At 38.0% G+C, this 12,531-nt stretch overlaps 1 protein-coding gene across 1 annotated transcript; it reads right to left on the bottom strand.

The window, feature by feature from the left end:
• Positions 1-3,557: 3,557 nt before the first annotated feature.
• Positions 3,558-4,491, bottom strand: LOC100676774 (olfactory receptor 5P6-like). The gene is made up of 2 exons (XM_064289467.1): positions 4,036-4,491; positions 3,558-3,908 (listed from the first exon to the last, which is right to left on the bottom strand). Exons 1-2 carry the CDS (start codon positions 4,489-4,491, stop codon positions 3,558-3,560), a joined length of 807 nt encoding a protein of 268 aa, XP_064145537.1.
• Between the last annotated feature and the right edge of the window lie 8,040 nt (positions 4,492-12,531).

Genomic DNA, 12,531 nt, shown 5'->3' with positions numbered 1-12,531 from the left:
CCAGGCTGATTTCTTCCTCTGTCTCTCTTGTACAGAATCAAGGATATAAGGCTACACAAAGAAACTCATTTCCCTTATATCCCTACGTTGTTTGTATTTATCATGAAAGGGTGGTAAATTTTGTCAAATGCCTTTTCTGTACTGATTGAGATGAACAAGTGGTCCTTTCCTTTGTTCTATTAGTTTGCTGTATTACATTGGTTGATTTTCTAGTGTTGAACCATCCTTGCATTCCTGGGATAAATCTCATTGGATTATGGTATATAATCCTTTAATGTGTTTTTGATTCGGTTTGCTAGTATTTTGTTGAGTTGATTGTCTTTATTTTTAAGTTTCTTTTAATTCTTTAAGCTTAGCACTATAGTCTCTGTCTGTTAATTCCCTTATTTTAGTCTTAGTGATTCTGTTTCTGTGGTCTGTTTTTCCCACTGGTTCCCGTGTTTAGTCTCTTGTCTCCTTTTGTGTTGGACATTATTTTTCACTCTTTCATGGTCGTAATTATTGTCAGGAAAAAAAAAGGCTTGGAATGAAGACCTTTCTCCAGATAGGATGTTCACGTATTTATTCAAGTCACCTTGTCTTAGACCACATTAACCCAAGTTCCAGGCTTGACTTTCCCTAGATTTCCAGGGCTGCATATCTGTACAAAGGCTTGTTTACTTCATGTTTCTCCCGACCATATTTATGTATATGAGGTATATGAATTAGACTTCTCACCTGGACATGCCCTAGGCTTTGATTTCTGCCTCTTTCAACTCCCAAAGAACACTAAATCCACAGCCCCAGTTCTTAGCTTTCTCTCCTACCTGTCAAATCTTCTTATTGAAAAAGTATTTTTGAGTGGTGAGCTTATCTCCCTGATAATCACAGTTTATCTGGGTTCTCACTTATTATCCTGTGAGCTCTAATGTGATTTTATGATGTATTTAACATTTCCTCAAGCTTATTTAGTTGTGTTCACCATGAGAGCTGATTAAAATTACCAAACCTGCCATTGCTGGAACAGAAGCCTCAAAGGTCAATTGTATGTGTGTACACAGGCAACGTCACAGCTGGCGTGAGGTCTCTTCACCTACCTCAGTCCCTTTGCTCAGATGTTACCTGCTCAGCGAGGTCTACACTGACATGTCAGTCTCCCTTACTCTGCTTTGCTTTTTCTTTCTCCATAGCACTCACCACCTTCTAATAGTCTATATCACGTACTTGTTAGTTTTGTTGTTTGTTTCCTCTGCTAGATGATTAATTCCAGGAAGGCAGACACTTTTGTTGTCATTTATATTTCCAATAGCCCACACAGTACTAGAAATATTAGAAGTACTCAGTATAATTTTTGAATGAATGAAGTGATTAAAGCCCTGTGATGACTCATTTTATGTCAACATGAATAGCCTGAGGTGCCCAGTTGTTTGGACAAACAGTAGTCTAGAGGTTACTATAAAGATATTTACATATGATTAACATTTAATCAATTGACCTTAAACTAAGCAGATTACCCTCTACAATGTGAATGTGCTTCATCCAATCATTTGAAGGCCTTAAGACCAAACTATAGTTTCCTGAAGAAGACGGATACAGCTTCTTCACTGTAAACAGACAACATTGATTGAATTTCTAACCTTTATCTGACATACAGATTTCAGACTTTCTGGCCCACCTAATTCTGTGAGCCAATTTCTCAAAATCAATCTCTCTCTCTGTCTCTCTGGTGGCACAGTGGTTAAGGGCTCAGCTACTAACCAAAATGTTGATGATTCAAACGAACCAGCTGCTCTGTGGGAGAAAGATGTGGCAGTGTGCTTCCATAGAAATTACAGCATTCGAAACTCTATGGGGCAGTTTGGTCACAGTCAACTTGTTGGCAATGAAGTTATTTTTAAAAAAAACAACAGAATATTTACATGGCCGTGGGTGGTGCAGGTGGTTTGCTTTCAGTTAGTAACCCAAAGGATGATGGTTGCAACCCACCGAATGGTGCTGTGGAGGAAAGACCTGGCAGTCTCCTTCCATAAAGATTACAGCTAAGAAAACCATATAGAGCAGTTCTAGTCTATAACACATGGCATCACCATGATTCTCAGTCGATCAAAGGAAACGAGTTTAGCTCCTATAATCATGTGAGCCAATTCAGCTAGATAAATCCCTCTCTCTTTAGCTCTATTCACCATGAGGGTTGCTAAAAATTACCAAATCTGCAGTTACTGGAACAGAAGGTTCAAAGTGCTGTTCTCTTTTTCTTTCTCTTCTGGTTCTGTTTCTCTAGAGAACCCAGAATAAGACATTCCCTGTGTTTCTATTTGCAAAAAGATGCAATTTGTGTCTGAATCCTTAAGTAGGGACAGTAAACAAAAATAAATGTAGCAGTCATCTGCGTATAGGGGTTAATTTAGCCTGTCCTGAGAGGCAGTCACTATTTTAGCTGGGAAAGATTCAGTCCCCTGGAGTTTTAAGAACAGGATGTGAGCCTGATCATAAACAAATTCCTTCATTAGTTTCTTCCTCAGAGACTCAGTTTTATCCAGCTTGCCGGATTCTCCTAGAAATCCTTCTCTGCTTTTGCTCTGCTCAGTCCCTGATGAGTTTGGGAACCTGCTCATTCCCTCAAAGTAAGTCAAATCTTCTGATCTGATTGAACAACTCACAGGTTAGTCAGGGCAGTCTCTTACTCTTAGACTCTACCACCACCCATTGCTGTCAAGTCAATTCCAACTTATAGTGACCCTATAAGACAGAGTAGAACTTCCCCACAGGTCTTCTAAGGAGTGGCTGGTGGATTCAAACTGCCAACCTTTGGTTTACCAGCCGAGCTCTTAACCACTGTGCTACCAGGGCTCCAAACCCGTACTTTGGAGTCAATTCTGACTCATAGTGACCCTATAGGACAAAGCAGAACTGCCCCATAGGATTTCCAAGGAGCAGCTGTTGGATTCAATCTGCTGAACTTTTGGTTAGCAGCTGAGCTCTTAATGACTGCACCACTAGTGCTCCTCTTAGACTCTGGGGACCCTTTGGTTCCAAGGCTAAAGTTAGAACTCAGAAAAACAGCTGGAATTATATGAGTCCACAAAGACCATCCCCAGCACATAACCTTTCTATAAGCACAATGTCTTTAGCAATTTTACTGTCTAGATCCACTTTGTTATTTCCCCTCAGAAGGTGCTCAGTCAAGGCAAAACTATGATTATTAGGCTCATCTCAGCATAACCTCATGCTGAACATGAACACAGCTTTAAAGGTTTGGAAGTACAATAACCTTCACTTATGACACAGAATTGTTTTTGAAAAATCATATATGAATAAATATTAAAAAAGATTTTCAGCAGGTTAAGATTTTTTATGTGAATCAATTTGTGTTTCTTAATTATAAATTTAATTTAATTTCATTAGTTAACTCACTATTGCCTCTGACTTAGTGTCTGAAAATCCACCCCCATGTATACTATGAAGCCTCATGCTGTCTAACTATATGTAGATATATTTTGCCCACAAGAACCAAGTTTCTTTGGTTATTACTTTAATGGTATATTATTGCATCAAACCTTACAAAATAAGAGGTTTCGTTAAGAAAATATTTTTCTACCAAGCTGTTTCTTGAGAGCAGCCTTCATCTCATTATTCCTGAGACTGTAGATGAGGGCGTTCATTGTGGGGATCACCACCATGTAGAGCACAGACACCACCTTGTTCTGGTCAGCAGAGTAGCTGGACTTGGGCATCACATAAATGAATGTAATGGTCCCAGAGTACAGAGTGACTGCAGTGAGGTGGGAGGTGCAGGTGGAGAAGGCCTTGTGGCAGCCCTGGGTGGAGGGCATCTTCAGGATGGTGATGAGGATATAGACATAGGAGGTGGCTATGATAAACTGTGTGACCACAATGATGGAAAATGAGGGGAGACCACTGCAGAGATACTGACATCAGAACAGGAAACCTTAACTAAAGGAGCAAAATCACAGAAAATATGATTGACTTGAATTGGTCCACAGAAGTATAAAGAAAGCAAATAGTACAACAACAGGTATTGAGAAAACCACATACATAAGCCACAGAGAATAGCTGGACACAGACTTGCGTGGACATTTTAGTTGAATAAAGCAGTGGGTTGCAGATTGCTACAAAGCGATCATAGGCCATGGCAGCCAGAAGACAGCACTCAGCTGACCCAAAGAAAACAACTGAACCAAGCTGGGTGGCCCATCCAAGGTAGGAGATTGTGTATCTCTCCACCAAGAAGTTTACAAGCATATCAGACATGACAGAAGATGAATAGCCTATGTCAGAAAAAGCCAAGTGGCTCAGCAAAACATACATAGGATGATGGAGCTGAGAAGAGATTCCGGTCAGAATGATTGTGCTGAGATTGCCAGATACGGTCACCAGATAGATGCACAGGATGACCATGAAGAGGGTGACCCGAAGGGTAGGATCTTCTGTTAAGCCCAATAAAATGAACTCTGTCACTGCAGTGTGGTTCCCATCCACCAGGGAATCCATGAGACAATGTAGCTGCTTTATACACAAAGTTTTCGTTCAAGCAGCCAAGTTTTGTTTTTAAAAATTTAGTGTTTACTTAAAGCCCCAGAAAAATGTATATATTTCTATGCAGTAATGAGTCCCTCTCTATGTTTAGATCACTTTTATTAAAAGAATCGGAAAACTTGGTTGAAATAATGTATTGTTTTCTGTCTAATATTATTTTTTACAATAGCGCACTCAAAGTGCCTCTAAATGTAAAGATTAGAAAACATAAGACTTATGCAAATAACAAAAGGATTGGTAAGTTTAAAAAAGAATGTATAAAAATTTACATACTGAAAATAGCATAATCAATAATATTTATTCAATGTTTTTTAAACAACCGACACGGGAGTAAGCATTTTATATACATACTTCTGTTTTAATTTCCATGAAATAATATTAAGTATTTTATTATTCCCATTTTACAGATAAGGAAACTGATAGCAGAAAAGTAACTTACCTATTGTTGCATAGGAAGTGGTGGAATCACGATATGAACCCCAGAGTGTGAATCCAGTCCACTTCTTTAGTAACTATAACATAAATGACATTGAATAATTATATTGATGAAGTTGAGTATACTTGGAAATTAGTTAATAAGAGATTAGCCTTTCTGCTTTCTGATAGCTAATATATAAAAGAGATGTCTAGTTACATAGTTCACAAAGGCTATCAGTTAAACAAGAATATTTTTAAAGGAGAAATACAATTTTTCTTGACATTAATACAACATAGGAATTTCAAATTAGGGAATAAGTCACCTTTTGTAAATGTATTAAATATTTGTAGTTAAATATTATTGCTTTATGAAGGAGTGTGAAATATCAATCTAAACACCATACAAAGTACTATATGACTGATACTCATGATGTAATTAAAGTATAATTATCCAAACAAATCAAATCATTTTCTACTGTAATAATGTTTTCTAATTGGAGTATTGTAGGAAGAAATAATATTATTATTGACATAGTATAGAGCTGAATAAAGTATAGCCTCACAAGTTAAGAAGTTTAGTCGGGATCACCCAGCTATTGGCCATGTTGACCCTCCTCTGCAAATTTTCTGGCTTTTTATCCTAGGCTTTGTCCACTGTGTCTTATTGACTGTGATCCTAGAGCACTCGGACCCATAAATAAAGTAAATCTTTCTGCAAAGATGTTTAAAATAATATATCTCCAAAGAATCTAGAAGGTAATGAATTTATTAGCATTGTGGCTGAATGTCACGTATAGATAGAGTTTCTGGACATATGGGTGGATAAGTAAGGAGTCCTAGTAATTTGAATTAAGCTCAGGTTTTTATACTAACCTGACTAGGAGCTTAAGTGAATTCAAAGCTCCCTGCTAGCTGACTGCTTGATTACATCTGCCTGGTTACCCAACTATGACTTGTGAGTACAGACACGATCTGAGAGAGCAAAGTGTTCTCAATGGTAAATTATGAATCAGTAGGTCAGTTTCACTCACAGATGCTGAAATCTTACCTCTTGAAATAATTCGTTCATCTTTCAGTGATAAATCCAAAGTCTTTGTATTTATATAACAACCATGCTATCTTTCTGCTACGGTTTGCCTTTGGGGACAAACCTCTGAAGATTCAAAAGTGAATTCAAAAACACCAAAGATCATTATCACATTCTCCAATGGAAATTGAACAGTTCAAATCCTACATACACAACTAGTCTTAAGGGTTTTGTCAGTTCTCAAGCAGCCTATTTATTTATTTGTTTTGGTTTCTATGTAAGTGTTGGTGCACTTTCATTTGACAATTATTGGGGTATAACAAAATTAATTTCTTATAACTAAATGTTTTTTTTTTTTTAATTTACTTTGATATTTCATCTTAAGGAATGCTAAAGTTCATATATAAAAGGTAATTTTATCTTCATTCATCCAACGTGTTCATTTTATAAGTATTTGGTAGTTACTGGAAACCTTGGTGGCATAGTGGTTAAGTGCTATGACTGCTAATCGAGAGGTCAACAGTTCGAATCCACCAGATGCTCCTTGAAAACTCTATCGTGCAGTTCTACTCTGTCCTATAGGGTCGCTATGAGTTGGAATTGACTTGATAGCAGTGGATTTAGTTTGGTCTGAGTTTTGGTAGTTACTGAAAGAAACTCCATTCAATACCTTGGGGAATGTGAGGTGGATACCATACAAAGTTGAATTTTTAATAACAAAATTATTTAAGACATGTACATATTGTTCTAGCAAAAGTTATAAAATATCTTAAAAGTTGTATAGATTGAGAACTATGAAATAAAAAATGATTTCCAAATAAGACAGTCTTTCATGCTGCATGCCTCAAATGGATGACTACTGGTTTATGGCTTATGTGACTCGGGGAATAATGGTAGAAGCAAGTATCTTCAACCCAAAGAATATAATTCTGTTGCTAATCCTCAGTTTATAAAGTCCTCCTGATGCTCCCTTTGGTGGAAGTGGGGAAGTGGCTCATAAGAAAAATGATGGCCCATGACCCCATCCTACACAAATACTAATAAGCAACTAGAAAGCAACTAACAACAAGGACTAATGACGTTGAGCATCTTATCATGTGTTTTTAAGCCATTTGAATGTCCTCTTCAGTGATGCTTTTGCTGTCATATATGATAATCCATCATTAAGAAGTACATCCTACAGCTGTGCCCCTATATTTTCTCATAAGAATTTTATAATTTCATATTTTGCTTCTACATCTATTTAAAATTTTTTTGTATATCATGAGGAATGGTTTCTGATTCATTTTTCTGCACATGGAAATCCAATTTTTCTAGCACAATTTATTGAAGAGACTTTCTTTCCCCCTAAATAGACTTACCACCCTCATCAAAAATCAGTTAATCATAGATGTATGATTTTATTTCTGGACTCTCAATGCTGTTCCATTGGAGTATATGTCTATATTATACCAGTCCCAGTCTGTTTTAATTAATGTGGCTTTATAGTATGTTTTGAAATCAGGAAGCCTGAGCCCTCCAATTTCGTTCTTCTTCAAGATTGCTTTAGCTATTTGGGGTTCCTTCCCCTTCCATATAAATTTGAGAATTGGTTTTCCATTTCCGCAAAAAAGGCTGTTGGAATTTTGATGGGGATTGCATTGAATTTGTAGATTGCTTTGGGTAGTATTGACATCTTAGCTATATTAAGCCTTCCAATCCAAGAACACAGAGTGTCCTTTCATTTATTTAGGTCTTTTTTTAAGTTCTTTTAATAATGTCTTCCAGTATTTTATGTACAAGCCTTTCATCTTCTGCAGTGAGGTACCAATAGTGTCGGACCTTGTCTAACTTCAGGAAGAATAAGAATCAGCATCAGCATGAAGCTGATTCATATGAGGTTGAGGTCAGACACACTTCCACTCTTCAAACTTTTTACTAATTCTGACACCGGCTCTCCTCCCCACTGGACTCTCTACTTCTCTGCTGGGTTGTATAATTTGTTGCAACAGCCACACACAACTGACAGACCATACTCATTGTTACATGTTTCATTAAGGAAGGAACATGGGATCAGGATTAACTTGGAAGCGTCCTGTTAAAACATCAGATTTATACTCTGCGAGTTGGAATCGAATCGTTGGCAATGGATTTGATTTGACTTTTTAAATTTTTTTGAGAAAAAAAAAAAAAAAGAGCTTTAGTAAAGAATAAAACATTTCACGAAATGAGCAAACACACAAGCACCCAGGCAAGATGCTGTAGCGTGTTCCAAATTGCAGGGAGAACAGTGATCTTATGAGGTGGAACAAAGAAAGGACTGCAGAAGATGGTGGAGGGGGGGTTACAGGGCAAAAAATTGGATTGAGTTTCTTTTTGTTTTCTTTGTTTTAATTTTTATTGTGTTTCAAGTGAAAGTTTACAAATCAAGTCTTTCTCTCATACAAAAATTTATAGACGCCTTGCTATATACTCCTATTTGTTCTCCCCCTAATGAGACAGCACACTCCTTCCCTCCACTCTCTATTTCTGTGTCCATTCAGCCAGCTTTTGTCCCCCTTGCCTTGTCATCTCCCCTCCAGACAGGAGCTGCCCATGTAGTCTCCTGTGTCTACTTGGTCTAAGAAGCTCACTCCTCACCAGTATCATTTTCTGTTTTATATAGTCAAGTCTAATCTCTGTCTGAAGAATTGGCTTTGGGAATGGTTCCCTTCTTGGGCTAACAGAAGCTCTGGGGACCATGACCTCCAGGGTCCTTCTAGTCTCAGTCAGACCATTAAGTCCAGTTCTTTTACGAGAATTTGAGGTCTACAACCCACTGGTATCCTCCCCCATCAGGGTAAATAAAAAATTTTTTTTTTTTGGAAATTTAGATGAAGGTTTACAGAACAAACTAGCTTCTCATCAAACAGTTAGTACACACATTGTTGTATGACATTGGTTAACAACCCCACAACATGTCAACACCCTCCCTCCTCAACCCTGGGTTCCCTATTACCAGCGCTCATGTTCCCTCCTACCTTCCAGTCCCTGTCCCAGGGCTGGTGCGCCACTTTAGTCTTGTGCCATGGGACCGTTCAATCCTTGGCTGAGGGGTTAACCTCAGGACTGGCCTCATTACTGAGCGGAAACGGTGTCCGGGGGCCGTGCTCGCACGGTTTCTGCAATCTCTGTCAGGCCAGCAAGTCTGGTCTTTCTTTTTGAGTTAGAAATTTGTTCTACACTTTTCTCCAGCTCTGTCCGGGACTCTCTATTTTGGTCCCTGTCAGAGCAGTCACTGGTGGCAGACAGGCACCATCTAGTTGTATTGGACTCAGTCTGGTGGAGGCCATTGGACTAATCTTCCCTTGTCTTTAGTTTCCTTCATTCTTCCTTGCTCGCAAAGGGGTGAGACCAGTGGAGTATTGTAGATGGCCACTCACAGGCTTTTAAGACCTCACACGCTACTCACCAAAGTAGAATGTAGAACATATTCTTTATAAACTCTGTTATGCTAAGTGAGCTAGATGTTCCCTGAGGCCATGGTTCCCACAGCCCTCAGCCCAGCAATTCAGACCCTCAGGGAGATTGGATGTGTCTCTGGAGCTACCATGGCCTTGCCTTGTACAGGTTGTGCTGGCTTCCCCAGTATTGTGTACTGTCTTACCCTTTACCAGAGTTATCGCTTACCTATTGTCAAGTGTTTTTCCATCCCCACCCCTCCCCTCCCTCGTAACCATCAAATACTGTTTCTTTTTGTATGTAAACCTTTTCATGAGTTTTTACAGTAGTGGCCTCATACACTATTTTTCCTTTTGTGATTGACTTATTTCACTCAGCATAATGTCCTCCAGATGCATCCAAGTTATGAGATGCTTCACAGATTCACCGTTGTTCTTTAGCATTGCATAATACTCCATCGGGTGTACATACCACAGTTTGTTCATCCATTCATCTGTTGATGGGCATCTAGGTTGTTTCCATGTTTTTGTTATTGTGAACAATGCTGCAATGAACATGGGTGTACATATATCTATTCGTGTGATGACTCTTATTTCTCTAGGATCTGTTCCTAGGAGTGGGATTACTGGATCCTATGGCCTTTCTATTTCTAGCTTTCTAAGGAAGCGCCGTATCATTTTCTAAAAAGGTTGTATCATTTTGCCTTCCCACCAGCAGTGCATAAGAGTTCCGATCTCCCCACTGCCTCTCCAACGTTTGTTATTTTCTGTTTTATTGATTCATGCCAGTAATGCCAGGGTGACATTGTATCTCATCGTGATTTTGATTTGCATTTCCCTGATGGCTAGAGATCTTGAGCATTCCTCATGTGCCTGTTGGCCACTAGAATGTCTTCTTTGGTGACATGACTGTTCATTTCCTTTGCCTGCTTTTTATTGGATTCTTTGTCTTTTTGTTGTGCAGGTATTGGATTTTCTTGTAGGTTTCAGAGATTAGACCTTTGTCTGATTCTTAATATCCAAAAATTTTTTCCCAGGGTGTAGGTTCTCTTTTTACTCTTTTGGTGAAGTTTTGGTGACTTTAAGTTTTAGAAGATCCCAGTTATCTAGGTTATCCTCTGGAGCTTGTGTGTTGTTGGTTGTGTTTTATATCCTGTTAATGCCGGTATTAGGGGCTCTAGCATTGATCCTATTTTTTCTTCTATGAATTTCATAGTTTTTGGCTTTATATTTAGGTCTTTGATCCATTTTGATTTAGTTTTTGTATATGGTGTGAGGAATGGGCCCTGTTTCATTTTTTTGCAGATGGACATCCAGTTTTACCTGCACCGTTAGTTAAAAAGACTGTCTTTTCCCCATTTGATGGACTTTGGGCCTTTGTTGAAGACCAGGTGACCATAGGTGATGGATTTACATCTGGGTTCTCAGTTATGTTCTGTTGGTCAATGTATCTGTTGTTGTACCAGTACCAGGCTGTGTTGACTACCGTAGCTGTATAGTAGGTTCTGAGGTCAGGTAATGCAAGTCCTCTTACTTTATTCTTCTTCTTCAATAGTGCTTTACTTATCTGGGGCTTCTTCCCTTTCCATATAAAGTTACTGATCAGTTTTTCCATCTCTTTAAGGAATGTTCGTATTTGTATCAGTATGGCTTTCTATTTGTAAATCGCTGTGGGTAGAATTGTCATTTTCACAATGTTGAGTCTACCTATCCGTGAGCATGGTATGTTTTTAGATTTATGTAGATCTCTTTTGGTTTCTTGCAGTGGTGTTTTGTAGTTTTCTTTGTATAGGTCTTTTACAACCCTGGTTAGATTTATTCCTAAGTATTGCATTTTTTTAGGGGCTATTATTAATGGTATTGCTTTCCTGATTTCCTTTTCACCATTCTCTTTATTGGTATATAGGAATCCAACTGATTTTTGCATGTTTATCTTGTATCCTGCAACTCTACTGAATCTATTACTTCCAGTAGTTTTCTTTTGGAGTCTTCTGGGTTTTCTAAGTACAGTATCATATCATCCACAAATATGGACAGTTTAACTTCTTCATTACCAATTTAGATGCCTTTATTTCTGTTTCTTGCCTTATTGATCTAGCAAAGACTTCCAACACACTGTTAAATAGGAGTGGTGATAAAGGGCATCCTTGTCTTTTTCCTGTTCTCAGGGGGAATGTTTTCGGCCTCCCTCCATTGAGAACAATGTTGGCCATTGATTTTGCATAGATGCCCTTTATTATGTGGAGAAATTTCCCTTCTATACCTATTTTATTGAGAGTATTTATCATGAACGGGTGTTGGACTTTGTCGAATGCCTTTTCTGCATCGACTGGGATGATCATATGATTCCTTTCTTTCCTTTTATTTATGTGGTGGATTACGTTGATTCATTTTCTAATGTTGAACCATCCTTGCATATCTGGTATGAATCCTACTTGGTTGTGGTGTATTATTTTTTTTGGTATGATGCTGAGTTCTATTGACTAGAATTTTGTTGAGAACTTTTGCATCTATATTTATGAGAAATATTGGTCTGTAATTTTCTTTTTTTGTGGTGTCTTAGCCTGTTTTGGTGTCAGGGTTATGCTGGCTTCATGGAATGAATTTGGAAGTTTTGCTTCCTTTTCTAGGTTCTGAAATAGTTTGAGTTGTACTGGTATAAGGTCTTCTCTGAATGCTTGGTAGAATTCTCCAGTAAAGACATCTGGGCCAGGGCTTTTTTTTTTTTTTTCTTTTAATTGCCTTTTCAATCTCTTCTCTTTTTATAGGACTGTTCAGATTTTCAACATCATTTTGTGTTAGTTTGGGTAAGTAGTGTGTTTTGAGAAATTTGTCTATTTCCTCTAGGTTTTCAAATTGTTGGAGTATAATTTTTCATAATCCTCTGTTATAATCCCTTTTATTTCAGTTGTGTGTGTTGTAATGCCCCCCATTTAATGCCTAATTTGGGTTATTTGCATTCTCTCCTGTTTTTCTTTTGTCAATTTCTCCAGTGGTTTGTCAATTTTGTTGATCCTTTTCAGGAACCAACTTTTAGTTGTGTTATTTCTTTTTATTGTTTTTCTATTCTCTGTTTATTTCTGCTCTGATCTTTATTATTTCCTTTCTTCTGGTGGCTATGGGCTTCTTATT

This window comes from Loxodonta africana, chromosome 7, assembly GCF_030014295.1.
Source record: "Loxodonta africana isolate mLoxAfr1 chromosome 7, mLoxAfr1.hap2, whole genome shotgun sequence".
In the NCBI taxonomy this organism is placed as follows: domain Eukaryota; kingdom Metazoa; phylum Chordata; class Mammalia; order Proboscidea; family Elephantidae; genus Loxodonta; species Loxodonta africana.
This window is presented reverse-complemented; position numbering and strand designations above follow the sequence as displayed.

Coding starts and splice junctions, on each gene's coding strand:
- LOC100676774 (XM_064289467.1), bottom strand. CDS start 4,491: ATGGATTCCCTGGTGGATGGGAACCACACTGCAGTGACAGAGTTCATT. Junction 3,909..4,035: donor AGCTATTCTCTGTGGCTTAT/GTATGTGGTTTT, acceptor TTCTGATGTCAG/TATCTCTGCAGTGGTCTCCC.